At 50.1% G+C, this 17995-nt stretch overlaps 1 protein-coding gene across 3 annotated transcripts in view; it reads right to left on the reverse strand.

The window, feature by feature from the left end:
* Nucleotides 1-16311, reverse strand: part of PMEPA1 (prostate transmembrane protein, androgen induced 1) — a 49432-nt gene extending 33121 nt beyond the window's left edge. Inside the window, exons 1-2 of one of the 3 annotated variants that reach the window (XM_051802838.1) lie at nucleotides 15705-16311; nucleotides 402-440 (exon numbers count right to left, since the gene is read on the reverse strand). In XM_051802838.1, the coding sequence (XP_051658798.1) occupies nucleotides 402-440; nucleotides 15705-15807 (142 nt within the window). In that variant the 5' untranslated portion in view covers nucleotides 15808-16311. The remainder of the gene's footprint in view (nucleotides 1-401; nucleotides 441-15704) is intronic. The other 2 variants (XM_051802839.1, XM_051802840.1) reach the window with 2 other exon arrangements.
* Nucleotides 16312-17995: the final 1684 nt, after the last annotated feature.

Here is a 17995-nt window from a genome sequence, read left to right on the forward strand (position 1 = left end):
ACTTTCACAAAATACTATGAAAGTTTCTGTCCTCGATGTAGTGCTGCTCATTAGTTGGCCAGAGTATCAGCAAATGGAAGAGTACTGGCGCTTAAAAAGACATTCAGCTTTTGAAGATGGTTCTACATTGAACAGCAAAAGGAAAAAAATCCCATCCAGGATTACCAAAGTGCAGCCAGGTATAGATAGCCAAAAAACAGCAGGTTTGCACAGTCAGCCACTGAAGACAACACTGCATCCCCCTCTGCACCCAAACAGCAGGTACCTGCTGCTCTCGGGGCCAGGCAACGTCCCACCCGTTCCGTGGAGTGAGTAACCGGGGTGTTTATGGTACAGCAGCTGCAATCATGCAATCAGCCTTCGTAATTAGATCTTGGCAACTCTTGAAATACTTCACTTACCCAGTTTACCTGGAAAGGTGCGACCTAAACATTCAGTGCCTGGAGACATTTGAGAGAAAAACAGAAAGCATCCGTCAGTGATGGGAGCCACCTCCGACCGGCTGCAACACACCCCAGCTCCCTCCTGGGGACTCGTCCTGGCAGAGCTCCCCCGTACCAGCCGTGGCTGACACCTGCACCCAAACCTACCACCTCCAGGAGGAACAAAGCCACCCTGAGCCAGGTGCCACCACTCCTGGTTAGACCCCACATGCTTTTCCCACACCAGACATCGCTGTACAAGGTCCTGTTTCTCTCTCGCCCACATGGACCTCCCCAGGACCACTCTCCTCCACCCATGGCCATCTCACCTGGTGGCATGCTGAAGTCTTACAGAGGTTTGTGAAGTTTCTGTGATCACTCAGCCCACCCCAGAGACTTCTCTGCCACATTCAAAAGTGCCAGACTGCCTGCCCATGGCCCCGGGGCAGCACTCTGCACTTCAAAGCACTGGTGGGCTATTCGTCATGTTCTGTCTCCTCTGCAAACACTGGTAGCTGAGCCCCATGTGCTGCTGAGCCTGGGTGAAAGCTCGGGGTCTCCTGATGCCCCATCCCCCAGTGGGGGCTGTGGGGTGCTGAAGAGGAAGACCCACAGCAAAATCTTGCACAACACCCCAGACGCAATGCCCAGCAGATGTATTTTCAAGTGAGGAGAACAAAGCAGCCAAAAGTTTGCATTAAAAGACAGCTCACGACTTCTCTCTCGCCCATCAGTGAGCATTGTGCAAAACTGAAGGGGTTGTGGGATATGGACCCTCCTGACCCCCCCAGCACAACCCCAGTGCCTGACAAGCTGTGACACTGTGGGCAGGGTGAGTGCTCTGCATCCCCCAGGGGCTTCACTGAAGAAACAGGACTTTTTTATGAAGCCTGTAAGAACTGTCTGTCACTGATAATGGTTAATTGGTACTAATTAGTACAGTCTGATCTGAAGGAGTCCTACTGGCCTATAAAAGTGGCCTTTAACCCAACAGACAGCAAGTGTGTCACTGCCAGACACACCACGCCGGGGCTGCAGACACACCGCACGCTCCCACAGTGGCAGCAGAGCAGGCTGGGAGGTCCAAGGGGTTATATCAACACATCATTGCTCCCAAATAAAGCTTTAAAAAGCTACCTTCCATGCACCTGAGAGGACAGAGATAAGCAACTTTCGCACTCCAGGAAAAGATTAAGGGTCAGAGAGTTGCTGCAAATTACAGCTAAATAACAAGGGGTCGTGGGCTCGGAGTCGGCTCACTGAGGTGAAGTCAGGCTGATTCAAAGGGATGAGTTCAGACATTGCAAATCAGTGCTTCACATGCAGGTGTTCAAAAGTGACTGTGCAAGAGTGTGGTGTCACCTGAATGCACATGGGCTCTGAGAGCCTCCAGGCCCTTGTGCACCACCACCACCCTGCTGGAACGGGCACCGACACCGACCCTGACGGGAAAGGGAAGAAAGGAATTCTGCCGAGCCAAACACCGACGTGTGGCAACAAGCTCGGACCTCCTCCTCCTCCTCCTCAGCCAGCTTGCTGCACAGAGCCTGAAAAGGGGTGGGAGGCTGGAAAGGAGTGAAAGGCCATAAGAAGACTGGAGGCCAAAAAGGGGTGGGAGTCCCAAAAGGAAAAAGTAAAGGCTGAGAACAAGTGGATGCCAAAAAAGGCTTGGGAGGCCCAAAAGGGTGGGAGTCAAATTTAGACGTTGAAAAAAAGAGCCCCCATGTCTGCAGCTGGTTGGATCAGGATCAGCTTTTCTCTAGTTAAATTTCCAAAAGGGTAGAAAGCAACATCTCTGCCCACTCCACAGCCCAGGCAATGCCCCACTGGTGCTCAGCACGCAGCACTGTGCACACCCCAGGTGTGACACCCTGTGCACACAAAGGCACATCACCCAGTCTCATCATGCTTCATCCAAAATGTTTGGTGATGGTCTGGGATGTGTGGGAGAAACAAGCTGAACCCTCTGAAGCCAGGCAGGATTTTGGGATGCTGCTTCTCCCCTCTCTCTGAGCACTCCTGCCTCTCCCATCCTCACATCTGCCCTTTAAGTTTAGCCACGCATTTGCCAACTTTTTAAATGCAAATGAGAACTGGCACATAAAGTCAGTGCTTTAAACCTGACCAGAGCCACCTTCAGCTCTCCTCCCTCCCTCCATATATGCATAACTTTTTTTATGCAATCGGCAGCAGGGAAGAGATACAGGGAGTGGCTGAGCCGTCAGCACATATTCCCGGTGGATCGGTGCCCGGAGCCCTTCTGCAGCCGCAGTCCTGCCAGACGGCTCCATGTGAAGGGTGGCTCACACTGTCTGCCTACCAGCAGCAGCAGCAAGGAACCAGTAATTACACTGGCTGGACCAACACCTGCTCGTGGTTTTGTCTTACACTGTTTGTGCAACCCAACAGGCTGCCAACAAAACAGAGATGTGCTTCGCCTAAACAGGTGAAAACATGAAACAGGGAACGGAGCTGCCGTGTTGGTCCCACAACGCCTCTGTGCAACACATGCTGGAAAATCGTTGCTGGTTTAGCCTGCAAGAAGGCTGCAAAGCATGGCATGCAATGAAAAGACAGGTCTTAGCTGTGGGAGGAGGGAAAAGGGCTGCCCATCCACAGAGCCCAGCTCCTGGATCCAGCCCCACGCTGGTGCAGGGCACACGGACGCTCTTTTCTGGGCACCAGAACAGCCTGGCTGGCCAGGAGAGTCCCACTAAACTGAGCATCCCACGTGGGATGATGGCATGCAGGACATGGCAGCCCTCCCCACCCTTCAGAGCAGAGCTGCTCCCCAAAAATCCCAGTGCCAGTTCACACCAGAAGTGCCCATTCCCACACCAGGGCATGGGCAGGGGATCCAACCCTGCGCAGCGTCTCTCACTCATGGAGCTGGAGCTCGGCACCGAGGTGGGAAGGGGAGGGTGAATACCCTGAAAGACCAAGAGCAAAGACCCCAAAGGAACACTTGGACCAGCCTCAGCCTTCCTTGCCTTTCTGCACGGCAGGAAAGCCGGGATCATCTCCAAACCCACCAGGTCACACCCAAGATATGCTCCCCCCTATCCCATCGGCAGATGGGATTTGTTGTAGATGATTTGTCCTGGAATAAAAACATCAGCCCCACCTCTTGCAGCCTGTTTACTGAAAGCCACTAAACATTAAACAGAGGCAAAAAGTGTATCCCAGCAACATCTGGAATTTATCCCTTCTTCCTTCTGCAAGAAAAAATAAATCACGCTCTATTCTTTCAGAGAAAGAAAAGTGATTATATAGAATTATAATGCTGGAAGAAGATAGAGAAGAGCAGAGATTTTCTTTGAAATGCTGTTTGGACAATTAAAAAGGGACAGTTTCAAAGAAGCAGCAAATCCTATCTCAGCTTCTTCCGCCCTGTCTCTCAGTGCCAGGCTTTCCTCCCATGTGTTGGCTAAGACACTTAGGAAAGCAACAGATTTTTTTCATCCTTGCAAGACCTTAAGTAAGCTAGAAAGAAAACCAGCTCTAAGGCCTAAGTGGTTAAAGATATAACAAATACAAAAATTATTCTTCCAATTCCTGCCAACGGGATTCGCAGGTGCCTTGATTTCTTTGGGACCAGCTTTCCTAAAGAGGATGGGTCAATCTCTTCCCAAGAGAGCCAACGTGCTGTCTCTCCAGACAGAAGAATGGAAAGGCTTTAAATATTAAAACAGGAAAGACTATCAGGATTAATATGAGGATGCAAGGTCAAAATGAGATTTCCTCCATTTCCTCAGGCTCCTGATCCCAGAATGGTTGGGTGACAGCCCCACAGCATCACCTGGCCCCAGTCACAGCCAGGGAAGCCTGGGTTCAGAGGGAAACCCTTCCCAGCCTTCCCAAGGGGGGAAGTGAAGCAGCCGCTCTCACGCCAAGCCCACAGAAGTGCCTCCAGCTACTAAATTACCCAACAACTTAAATGAACTGCATTGATCAGCCTGGAAAACAAAGCTGCAGCTCTTGGCATGTGCCCAGTTAGGAGGGTACAGCTGCATTTTTCACCTGCAAGCAGTTACAACCATAGTAAGAGACATCCCTTTCCCAGCCCTGACGCCCCTCCCTGAGGGGAAAGACCAAAGGGCAAACACAGGCAAGAGGGAACCACTGCTCCAGACACCTTTCAGACAGAGTAGAGCCTCAGTAAATGACAGGTGTGTCCAGTTTTGCAATCGAGGGCAAGGCTGTTCCTAGAACAAGTCCCATTACTGGGGCTATTCAACCCCCATCTCCTCGGCTGCACTGCTCCTGGACTGGATGCAGGATTTCATCAGGACATTAAACTCAGAAGCTGTAAAATCACTGTGCAAAAACCCAATTATACCTATTTTCGTAACTGCCAATTTAAGCTTGTATTTAGGTCCCCTCACATACCCCTATGTTACATAAAGCACTTCTTCCACTTGAAATGTAGCTTTCTAAAGGCCATTTTGCTTAATTTAATAGACGCCTAATGTGAGTCTGCAAATCTCAAGAAACGCAACCAAGGAAGACACACGGCTGCGAGATCCCCTCCCGAGCACCCAGTAAGAACAGGAGGGGATGAAAGGCATCTCCAAACCCATGAACCTGCTGTGACTGGAGTGCACTTGTGGTCTGAAGAGCAGCAAAACCCCACGGTCGAGTCAAAAGAGAAATTCCTGAACATCTGCACGCACCGTTAAACCCCCTTGAGACCACCCAGCACTCCAAGGGCTGCACCGCAGGATGGATCCTTCCCTCACTGCACAACCAGGAGCTGAGCTGAGCCCACTCGGGCATGCTTCCCTCAGTTTGGAGAGAGCTGCTTTCTGCACTTCCACTAAATAAATGCAGTCATCTTTTTTTTTTTCCTTTCTTTTTGTAAAAAGCTGCACTAATAAAAAGCTCATAGTGCATCTATTAAATCAAGCCTGTCCATTATGTTTATTGTTCCTTACGATTCAGGCCTGGATGGCAAGTCAGTGGAGGTTGAGAAGTATTTATCAAGAAAACCCATGAGAACGATGAGGATTAAAAGCTGTCAGCAGGACAGGACATGTTTGTAACCCTGTAGTTGTTCTGCACCTCGCTCAGAGCATACAGGACCCCCATCAGAGGCCTATGCCCCCTCTCCTTGTGTCTGAGCCCATCTCTGGCACATCAGCCACCACCTGCATTCCCTGCAAAAGCTGAGAAAGGTGCAGTGTGTATATACTGCTACCAATAAGTCACACCAGAGAAATATAAACCACTGATTGCATTACACGCCAGTGATCAGTATCATTAAGTGTTACACACCTGGTGTGTGTGTTTGAACACGCTGGAGAGGGAGACACTGAACTCAAAAACACATCTTCCCGTTAAAGCAAAGTCCCAGGACTGTAATAGAAGTGAAACAATAAAAATAAAATTTCTGTTTATTATAGGGGAAATAATTGCAATTTAAGATCATTTTCCTCTGAATTGTATGAAGCAGGTGTCCATCGATCACGTTGTTTCTTAAGTGTCCTAAAGACATCACTGAGCAGGCCAAGTGCTAAAGAGCCTAATCTGTATATGCTATTCCAAGTTATTGAAGCCAAGAGACCACCCTTGGTAAGGTGGAATAATGGGGGGAATAATGAAAATAACACAGAAAGAGCAGGACTTGCTCCTCCAGAAAAGCAGCTGAGATATCTGCCCTTGCAGCCTCTGACTGACTCTGGAGGAACCAAGTCTCACTGCACAAATACTTGGGAAGAGCACAAGGAAATCCAGCCCAGTGTCAGGCCTGGAGCAGGCACCAAGCACAAGCCCAACCCTGGGCCATCTCAGCTGCTCAGCTGTGTGTTTCACCCTGTGGCCCCAAGAGTCAGCTGGGACCCTCAGGACCGTGGGAAACGGCCCAGGAGGGTGTGGGAGGCGCAGGGCACAGCTCTGCTTTGGGGGGATCTTCTGTTTTTGTAAGAAATAACGACATTAATCATAACATTAAACAGAAACCGCTGAGGGGGAGAATTTCCAAGCTTGCTGAGCACAGAGCCCAACCCACAGGGGGACAGCCAGCAAGCGGCCACAGCAGGGCAGCTTCCCTGGGACTCGTCCTTGGCAGCCAAAGCCACGGATGGAAGTGGCGACAAGCAGAGTCAGGACTGTTGTAGGACTCGGGCTTGGAAATGTTAGTCTTAACGCTCAGCGGTTAGATGTCTTTTGGGAATCCATCCAAATGGCACTGCTTCCTTCCCACTTGCCCTGCAGGTAAATCTAGCATGTGGCTTACACAATCTGTTGACTTAAATAAAGCAAGGGCAGAAGAAGAAAGCTGTTCAGACATCAGGAGAGACTCATCAGTCCTTTGGGCAAAAGTCTGGGTCACTTCCCCCTCCTCAGCATACTTGGGGTGTCAGCCAGGACCCCGTCCCCCTCCGAGGGAGCACAGGCAGTGAGGGTGCAGCAGAACCAGTCACAGTGCTCAAAACATCAGCAAAAAGGACAACAACGACATGTTGCCAAATTCTTCCATATTTTTGGCCAGCGACGATGCTTCAATTCAATTTAGAGAAATTGGAGTCCATGAGCTCTGTCCTCTGAAATCAAACACAACTGAGCAGTGACTGTACAGGTCTCCCAGGGCTCGGGGAGATGGGGCCACAGCCACTTCCAAACATCACTGTGCTGGTCCACCCCTGCTTCCAGCTTGTCTCCAGAGTAACACTCAGCTACCCTGCAGATGTGGGATGTTTCTGAAGCACTGAGACCACTCCATGCTCTGCAAGTTCAAGATCTTGCTGGATGCACATATTTCAGGTTCAAACCCAGCTGCAGTGTGCAAGGCTGAAGAGCAGGCAAGTAAGGGGTCCAGAGCGAGCCCACCAGCAGTCCTCATCCCTGTGCCTCTGGAAGCTTTTGGTCCTGCTATTTCCTACTGCTACTCTCAAACTCCCTCCTCATCACAATCAACTCCAGCACCGAGTGCCAGCCCTGGGGATCCTGCACTCCTGAGCAGGGCAGGAGCAAACAGACTCCCCCAGAGCAAAAGACTAAAACCTGAACGGAGCAATTCTGACAGAGCTGCAACCAGGGATGATTTGTTATCAAAGGGAAAATGAATTCTTACAAATGGGACGAAAGCAGAGGAAGGCTACCTTGTCAGATGCTGCTTGTTTTCCCTCTGAGATTTCAAACCACTGAGGATGCATTTGGAAGGAAAAATGACTCACCTCCACCTGTCTCTACTAAGATCACACAGCCATTCTACCCCGTGTGCCAATGACAAATGCTACCCCTGATCACCAATACAAGCTAACTAAGTAAAAGGCCAAATTCTGCATGTAAAGCATAAAATGACTGAGGTCTGCCACTACAAACACTCACAGTGCAAGTTCCAGTCTAAAAATCTTAAGGAAGGCAGAAGAGCCTTCCACATCAGTGAGGATGGTGAGCTCCTCAGGAGGCAAGCTAGACACTCAATCCATCTCCTGTATCAGATCTGCGTTAACATTTAAACAGGGCCTGCTGTTGTGATCTTTAGCAAGGAGCAGATGTGGTTTTGAGTAATGGTTAGCGTTACTTAACCGGTTATATTCACCAATGTAATTGACACCTATTCCATCATCCTTAATACACCCACTTCTTTCTCCGATACCATAAATAGATTAGAAAAATTTCTGCAGATGGCCATGACCCCATTTGTTTGTGCACTTAGCCATGTATGAATCACTCTTGGCTTGTAGCAGCACTCTGGAATTACTGAAAGATAACTAGTCGGCACAGACACCAATAAATGAATCATGCTTTCCACAAGACCAAACCTTTGGGCTTTTACAGACTCCAATTACAAAGTAAGAAGAAAAGAACAAAGAAATTACTCAGTCTATTTGCACAAAGTCATGCAGAGTTGATTCACAGTTTTACAGAATTATTACTGACAATCATTTGTAGGGGGTTAGAGTAACAAACCAGCTACTTTACATATTGGACAGAATGAAGAGATGGAAAGAAAAATCCCCAAACCATGTCCTGCATATATTCTTTTTATAAGTAGCATTGATTTTGGTGCCAGTACCTCTTTTCATTCTTGGTATGCTCCAAGCCTGGGGGTTAATCAGCTTTCATTTGCCAAGGCTAAGTTCTGCCTTGCTGGGTTGCTTGGGCCAAGTTTGCAAATGTGGGAAATCCTGTTGCACCTGCTGAAGTGCACAAACCTCACGCCAGCAAACCATCACAGGCACAATCCCTCAGCTCTACAGCCATCAGCAGGGTCTCATAAATGGCTCAGAGAACTGCCATGTGCAAAAGCACTCGCCTTTCTAGCTGCACATTTTTGAATGTACACTGCAAGTGAAAAATTACCCAGTCTGAGGCATTTTATTAAAGATATGTGCGAGACTGAAACCAAACACCAACGTGTGAACCACTTGAAAGCGCTGTGGACGTCCACCAACACTGACAACTTGTGAGACGAGTTCCCAACGCTGTGCAAGGTATCCTTATGTAACACCACAGCCCAGGACACACCAATATACACCACACACAGCAAAAAATACACCCTCTGCTAAAGGGAGCATCAGCCTAGTCCTGTAACAGTGAGAAACTGGAAGTCTGACTAGTTGGACAGACAAAAGGACACTGATGGATCGCGACCTCAGTGATGCTACTTCGCTGTATGCAGTGAAAAAGTAGCATTAAATCAAAGAAATCTAAAAGTGAAGGTGGACTTGATGCCAACCTGAGCCTGGATAGGGACCAGTGTGCTGCTTGTAGCATCTCTGAAGTGAACAAAGTCACTGTCAGTTTGGGAAAGGACGTAAATTAAACGTACACACAATGCTATTTGTCTAAGGCCTCCCAGTGATACCACCCTTGACATGTAACTGAAGATCCAACTTCCTGAGTGAATATACCTTGGAAATTATATGTGTGCCCTGTTTTACACTCCTGCTCCACTTGGTCCACAAGCAGAGAGGAGCTGCCAGCCTGGTACAGCTTAGAGCCACAGCTCAGGAGAGGCCAAACCCAGCACCAGAACAGCTACCATACAGCTCAAAACTGATTTGGGAAAACTTGTTTATTTGTTCTCATGCTTGAGGCTTCTGATTTCTGAAGCAAAGTAGAGACTCCACCCCAAACTGGCTACAAGAAGGAAAGGTGCTATACAAGATTTACATTAAAACCTTAATAAACATTACCAATTCCTACCCCTCTCCATTACTATATAAATTAATGCAACGAGCTCTCTTGTATAAGAATATGTAGGCGACAACAACCTTCTCCCTCCAACAGGAGTTTATCTGAGGATGTGCTGTAGATAGAAAGGAAGGAAAAAGATTCCCAGTAGGGTTGTCTTTAGAAAGCTTGAGTCACTAGAACCACGGTCTCCAGGTGCAACACAAGACTAAAAAGATGAGTGTGCTAAACAGTAACGTGTCCTTCAGAAGGAAAAAAAAAAAAGCTAAATCAGGAACCTGCAGTATGAGGTGGATGCCTGGATAAACACTGTACAACAGACCGCAGCAAAAATGCTAATGCAAGTTTAGTTTTCACACCAGAGAGATTTCAAAAGATTTGCAAAGCTTTGATAATATTTAACATCTTTACTAATTTCCTTTTTGGTGCAATCATAAATTTACCACGGTAGCCAAAAGATCTGGGATGAACTACAAGTTCTAGCTGGCTCCAAAGCCAACAAGAATAATGTGTGCTGTTACTATTTTCTCTGAAAACATACCTCTGCAAAACTGACTCAAAATGAGAAAAGAAATTGTGAAACTGTCATTACAAAGAAGCATTTAAAATGCAGATCAAAGTGCTGCCTTAGAAGCTGTATTCCTTGCCAAATCATCAAAGTTCTCTTTACTCTCAATAGCTCCCCAAATCCTCTGATTTGGATGATAAATTCCTACAGCTGAAATTTATCTCCTTTAAAAAAAAAAACAAAACAAACAACAAACCAAACAAAAAGCCCAAACCCCACAACTCCTCCTTATGGTTACCAACTACTTCATCAACCAGTTGATTGAACCACTTTTTGTACTACTAAATTAACTTTCACAGATGTGTTTATGCCTGTGTGCACACACAGACAGCGAGACTTGCTCGGGTATGGAAAACTTGTCAGCTCTCAGCACTGTGTGTGTGTGCAGGGTCTCACCAGCTCTCAGTGGTGCCTGTGTGTGTGTGCAGGGTCTCACGAGCTCTCAGTGGTGCCTGTGTGTGTGTGCAGGGTCTCACCAGCTCTCAGTGGTGCCTGTGTGTGTGTGCAGGGTCTCACCAGCTCTCAGCAGTGTGTCTGTCTGTGTGTGTGTCTGTGTGTGCAGGGTTTCACGTGCTGACACTCAGGTGGCTATTCCTGACCCCGCACTCGCTCATTACTGCTCGAGGAACTCCCAGACCACTACTACATCCCCTGCAGCAAGGAAGCAGCAACACAGCAGCCCACTAATCAGCTCTGAAAGATGGAGATGAGAGGTCACATCCTGCTGTCACAGAGGGGAGCCCTGTGCTGAAATCCTCCCTGTTCCTCTCTGGTGCCGGATGCAGACGGAGCAGGTCTCTGATGTGCTTCCTCACCTGGGATCTGCCCGAGTGACCTACCTTCTGCCACCCAAAATAGTTATAAAACAATCACCCAGCAATTCAGCCACACAGACAGGAAGAACACTGCATAAAACATCCCTGTTGACATCAATGATTCCTTTGCTTTATGGACGTCTGGGAGTGTGCTCATGGTGTGAACCAAGTTTCCACTTAATTGCAGCAAAGTGGCCCTTGTACCTCTCTCCTCGTGAGCTCTCCAGCCAGGCTTTATTACTTTGACAAAACGTGCCAACAGCAGATGCACCGTGTATTGGAGAACAAGAGGGATCTGATAAGATAAAGCACACACACCACACACGGGATCTCCCTCCAGGAAGAAAACTGGTAGGCAGTTTTTACACGAAACACCACCGCAAATAAATGACCTTTTTTTCACTAATTAGGCTTAGCAAACTCTGATGGTTGCTACTACCTGAATGAAACAACACTGACAGACATGACTGTACAGTGAGTTACTCAGGAAAGAAGCTGGATTGTAATTACTGTCTATTAGTGACACCATGTATTTTGGTACTTCCCTTGGAAAGGTTTCCTCACGTCTATCCGTTTATAATTTAGGTTTACAAATTCATTCTAAAACTGGATTTATCAAACCACCAACTTCAGCCTGGGAAATCTAAAAATATTAGTATATTTGGTGAGCAACAGCAAATAAAGTAAGAACACACACATGTGGGTTTCATCCGCAAGGGAAGCAGTGGTAGTTCAACTAATTCAACATCTTGAAAATTCAGAGGTGATCCCAGGCCCTACCTTGGGGATTCCTGGCGTTAAAAATAAGGTTGCTGTTCCCAGCACACCCTTCAGTGCTGGTCCACTCACAACTCAGATCTGAAAACACACTACTAAACAAAACAAAGGCAAATCAAAGGCTCATTCAGGGGGTGGAGGATGCCTCCATGGCAGAAGGTAACAGGACAGTTAATCAAACGTGCTCCTCTGAAAACACCCTGATAGTGACTGAAAAGGAAGAATTAGCCATGTCTGGTCTCCACTTTGCATTATAGATGATCACCTCTGATTATATAGGATCACCTCTAGTGTCGTGTGTGCCGGTCCCACTGTGCAACTCAACACAATCCAGGTGTTCACCCACAGGAAAAAAAAAGCAAAGTGTGACTATTTTCCCTGCATTTCCCTTCTGCGTCTTTTCATTCTCCCATTCAACACCAATTATAAAACACTAAAATTAAAATCACCAACTGAGGGCACAAAACTAATTTTAAGAAAGACCCCTGTGCTCTCCAGGCCTTTCCCTGGGTATGAGAGGTGTGACCTGCAGGGCTGGGACTTCAGAGCATCTGGGTCCCCAGGGATGGCCAAGGGCACACACAGACAGCTCTTAGGCCACTGCAAGCAAAGCCATCCATGCTCTGCTCCTCCTGGATCGTACCTTGGGGTGCTGATCTCAGCAAAAAGCAGCACTTTGTCACAGACACACAGCCAGAGCCAGACACAGGGAACTCCCCGGTTTGGCTGAGGTCAAACTGAGATGCCACAAACTGAGCATCCTCTGTGCAAGCACTTTCAGGCTTGCTGAAACCCTGGTAGCATCTCTGGCTTCCTTCTATGAGGAAAACTTGGGGAGGGAATACAGAAGTATGTGGTTACTATCCACTCTGCCCTGGAAGAAGCCGTAACTGCCATTGACATAGTGACAGGAAAGAAACATATCTGCCAAAAAAGCAGCCTGTAGCGGAAAGGAGATGTGATCCCTGGTTTGAGCCATCTGCATTTGGTTTTTTATTAAACCAAAGAATGTGAAAACCTAGAAGTCCTTGCTTGGACAGAAACCTGCTCTCACAGTTTGTGTCACTGGCCGGACACAGCACTGCCACCAGCCCAGGGCACTGCGGCCAAGGGGACAGAGGTGCAACGGTACCTCTTAAACTCCCAAAGGCTTTGGATAACGTTCCTGCACCAGCAAAGCCTCTGCCCAGAGCCACCCAGCCTAGAGAGAGCTGCTCTCACACCCCGTGCCTGCAGTCATCCTCCCGCAGGGATGCCCAGGTGCCCGCGGGATGCCCGGCCTTGGCACCCACACCCTCCGGGAGCCGTCCCGGGGAGGAGCGGGGAAGGCAGCGGGGAAGGCAGCGGGGAAGGCAGGCACAGCGCCCCGCTCTGCCAAAACAATTAGTTATTTACAGACTCTTCCGCCACCACGGTCACCCCTGACCTCCTTCGGCAGCCGGAGCGATTAGAGCCCACTGCCGCAGACGTCTGGCTGCTTAACACGGCCCGGCACACGGGCACTCCAGCCGGGCGAGACTCCGCGCCCCCGCCCCCAAAAAGCCCTTTTATAATCCTAATCTGGGAGCGCCACACACAGAAACCAGCTGCTTCCTCCACCGCAGCGCCGCAGCCTGCCATACGGAATGGAGCCTGCAAGGAAATGTTCGGGGGGATCGCTTGGACAGTTAACCTATTTAGAGGGTGAAGTTAGAGGAGTTTGCAGTTATGCCGCCGCTTTCCCGGAGCGTTGCTGCCTTGGTAACTTTTCGCTGAGAAATTAAAGAGCATCTGGTGGTGGCTGCTCCGAGGATCACTCGAAGTTGTATTAGAAAGATACATAAAATAAAGAGACGGGAGGAAGAAAAAACGCTGTGTGATGAATTTATCTCAGGGAGGCTCAACTCTGTCCTTCCCACCTAAGCCAGGTGGAGGAAGCGATCAGGTAACAGTCCCTGCAGTGCAACCAAAGCTCTCCTGGAGCACTGAGGTGAGGGAACACTGCCCATCACCAGCAGGAAATAAATAATAACATTGGCGATAAAGAAACCTACAGGAATATGAAGTAAGGGCAGGCAGCAGCAAGGGAGCTCTGTCCAAGGCTCCCAGGAGCTAATGGGAACTCAGTGTTTGAATGGCAGGACCCCAGAGCTGACAGAGGGTAGGGGACAAGTCAGTGAAGGATCTCAGGAGTCGTGTGGCATCAGGCATGAGGCTCCTACAACACCCACCCTAATTCAGGCAAGGTCTCCTCTGCTGTACTTCACTGTCCCCAGCCTCTCGCACACCCCCATCCATAACTGGCACCTGCCTCCTACCAAGCCTTTCATACACTGAAAAAAATGGGAAAAAAATTATAAACTGTGCTGCTTCTAAAAAGTCACAGAATGAAATTAAAAGCCTGAGTTGTTCCAACAAAACCTCATGCCAAGAGTTAGACTGGAAGAGAAGCTTTTTCTTCAAAAGACATTACACATTTTAATTCACAACTTTTATCATAACCATGAGCCTTGATCAGACACAAAGTAAAGTCTCTCATCCTTGGGATTCTGTGGGACATAGTTTATGTTCAGCAACTGGCTGACACAAAAAAGAACTGTATCTTCATTATTTATACACTGCTATTGGTATGCACATCTAGCCCGGCCTGTTAAAGTCAGGAAAGAATAATGGTCTATTCAGTACCGGTAGTGTTAATAAAATCAGGCAAATCCAGCTTAGTTTTGTCTGAACACGAATGAGATTAAATCAAGATTAAAAGTGCATACAGTACAAAGGGTATGGTTTATGCTAAAATTCAGAATGAACACATTTGAGTACCCGGTATACAAATGCCTGCAGACCTTCCCCGGGACTCAGACACCTGAATTAAACAACGATGAAACTGGAGAAGGAGAAGGCAGATGACACTGGACAAAAGCCATCCAAAATACCAAGGGACAGATGCTCTGCAGCCCCGCTGGAGGTAACGGGGCAGATCCTGTGCTAGCAGAGACAGGCACAGCTCAGCTGGCTCCCCCAGCACACACCGAGCGCCAGCCTGCCCCGTCGCAGTGCCAGGAATATATGCAAAATCCAGACTCTTTCCCAAGTTTTCCTTTTGGGCCATTTTGCATTAGTCTGTGCAGGGTTTGGATTTCACGGCACTGAACGAGGTGCTAAGCAGGGTACAATCCTGACAACCCTCCAGGGCCGGGGTTCCTTGAAAATCTTCCCTTTACAGAAAACACCATTTGCTTGAAACTGCCAGAGAGCCCAACTCATTCCTCTTTCCTCACCAGCAATATTCCTTCTCTCTCATCTCCGTGCACTTCATTTCCAAGAGGGAAAGAGCACACAGAGAAGTGGTGGATATTTAGGTCAGGCAGTGGCCTCACTGCTACTCTGCGAGGGCTGAAAAATATTAACGAAAAAAGACAAATGGCCCTTCGGAACAAAAAGCCCCGAGGGGCTGGAGACGGGGGGAACAGGTTCCCAAATACAAGCCTTCCCCGGGTGTCCGGACCGCGATGCTCCCCCGCCCGGTACCGAGAGGAGGGTGATTTACCCCGGGGGAGCTCAGACCCCCGGGGGAGGCTCGGGGGCCCCGCAGCATCACCCCGCAGGAGGGAAAGGCGCGGGGCAGGGGCGGCTGCGCCCGCCGGGGCACGGCGAGGAAGGGGCGAGATGCGGGCGGTGATGGAGCCGCGATGGGGAAGAGCGCGGATCTCACACAGCCGGTGCCGGGGAGCGCCCGGTGGAGGCTGATCCCGGGGAGCTCCGCCAGCCCGGCCCGCGCCGTGTCACACCCGCACCAACATCCCAGCAGCAACAGATGAGAGACCAGGGCTCGCACGGAGGGGGAAGGAAAATCACTCCGAGAAAGCGCATCGCAGCGAAGGGTCCCGGCGCCGCCGGGAGCCCCCGCGGAAACTTCCCCGCCCGCGGCGGGGCCGCCGGGCGATCCCGCACCCACGGGCACCTCCCGCACCCACCCCGGGGAGCAGCAGGACAAGTACTTACTGATCTCCATGCTCTGGAACAAAGACCTTTTGCAGTTGCATGTGCAGGACACATTGGGCTGAATAGCTACGGCCGTGCTGTTCAGCCCCATGAAGTTATACATTTAAACAAAAAAAAAAAAAAAAAAAAAAAAGGGGAAAAAAAAAAAAAAAAAGGGAAGAAGGCGACGGCGACACAAAGAACTTCCCAGCCGCCGAGCGCTCCCCGGGCAGCACCACATAAAGCCGGGGCTCCTCCTCGGCGCGGGGGGGCGGAGGGAGGGAAATGCAGCTGCGATCAGAAATTGGAAATAAAAAACCCGGCGCGGCGCAGCGGCCCCGGCAGCGGCTCCGCTCGGCCCCGCGGCTGCTCCGCGCCCCTCCGGCCCGGGAGGCGGCTGCGCTGGGCCCGGAGCGGCAGCCCCGCACTTTTGTGGGGCGCGGCGCGGTGGGAGCGCGGTGGGAGCGCGGCCCGCCCGCTCCCGCTCCGCTCCCGCCCCCCGCGCTCATTCACGGCCACGGGGACGCGGCCGCGCCGCCGCCGCCGCGGGCGGGACCGTGACGTCAGCGCCAGACGGGGACTGCCCTTCCCTCCTTCCCCGCTTCCCTGCCCTGCTTCCCTTCCCTCCTTCCCTTGCCTTCCCGGCGCCGCCGCCGGGACCAGCGGCGGGGGGAGGGCGCGGGGGGGCGGCGGGAGCGCGCCCTGCGCTGCCCCGCGCCCGGTGCGGGACCCCCGGGACGCGCCCAAGGGGGGCGGCGGCTGCTCCAGGGGACTACGGAATCACAGAGCGGGTCAGGCTGGAAGGGACCGCAGTGGGGCATCTGGTCCAACCTCCCTGCTCCAGCAGGGTCATCCCAGAGCACGCGGCACAGGATTGTGTCCAGACGGCTCTGGAATATCTCCAGTGAGGAGACTCCACACCCTCTCTGGTCTCTGTTCAGTGCTCGGTCACTGTGCAGGGAAGAAATTCTTCCTCATGTCCAGGTGGAACTTCTGGGCATCAGTTCCTGCCCGTCCCTCGTGTCCCATTGCTGGGCCCCCAACAAGCAGAGCCTGGTCCATGCTCTGACCCCTCCCTGCAGGCACTGACACACATGGATGGGGTCCCCTTCTCAGTGTGTCTTCTCAAGGCTGAACAGGCCCAGCTCCCTCAGCCTTTCCTTGCAAGAGAGATGCTGCAGTTGCACTTGCCCTCCCACACCCACTGTGGATCTTTAATGCACCACCCACACTGCTGAGCCCACCTTTCTCACAACCCACCCCAGGTGGGTTTGGTGTCACCCACCACTCCTGGCCTCCACCAGGTCTCATCAGAGATTTTGCAAGCAGCCCCCAAAGCACCTGGATTCGGGCATCCTGCAAGAAAAACACCTTGGAGCCGAGCTCACCCACAACACCCACCCTGCTGCAGCCTCACAGCACCGAGCCACAGGGCTTTGGTCTCCCCTCACACAGCCAGTCCCCAACGTGGCTTCTCAGACAAAAAAATGGGAAAGACTGGAAAAGAAATGTGGGGGAAAAACCTGCACCATGGCTGAACCTGGTGTAAATTCCGCCATTAGCTCCAATGTTAATGCCAATGATGCTGCTTTCTACTCAGAAACTATTCCAGACAGAGACATTCCCACTTTGTTTCAAACCATATGCTTTAAAACGGATTGACCCCATTCACTCCATAGACAGGTAAAAGGAAAAAAACATCATCTCTCCTCGAGGGCTCAGCGTGCCAAGCTTTAGTCGAGAGAGATTTTATTTTTTTTTTTTCCCCAGGAAATAAACCTGTGAAAACAGAGGTTTATAATGAAAATGCTGAAACAAGCTTAACTACAGCAGTGTAAAGTAGCTGCTATAATACTTGGTGAATCCTGTTACTGGGAGATAAAGGCAGCTTCAGTAATCTTCTAAGAAAGCATATTTTCCCATAATTGTTGATAGCTCTGATTTAGGATTTGGGAGTATCTGAAGAGTCCCCAGCTGGGCCTGATCTCCCCAGAGATGCTTCTGGGAAGATTCGCCAAGACAGGGATGAGCAACTGACCTGCAGAAATCCCATTCCTACAAAGCTGTGGCAATCCCACAAGATGGATGGTGTTGAGAGTCGGGTCAGGCACGGTGGCACTCACTGGTAAGGTTTAACCTTTATTTTCACCCCAAAAAATGGAATTTATTTCTACATGACTACTTACAAACTAATGTTAAATAGCTGCCCGTGCTTTACTCCTGCAGCCCAATCCAGTGCTGTGAAAATGCCTGGAGAGAAGGAACAAGGAATTTCCAGGTTGTTTAATCTTTTACTTCTTGCCACTTGACAG

The sequence above is a fragment of the Manacus candei genome, unplaced genomic scaffold (assembly GCF_025592945.1).
Source record: "Manacus candei isolate 608988 ecotype Guabito, Panama unplaced genomic scaffold, ASM2559294v1 h1tg000057l, whole genome shotgun sequence".
In the NCBI taxonomy this organism is placed as follows: domain Eukaryota; kingdom Metazoa; phylum Chordata; class Aves; order Passeriformes; family Pipridae; genus Manacus; species Manacus candei.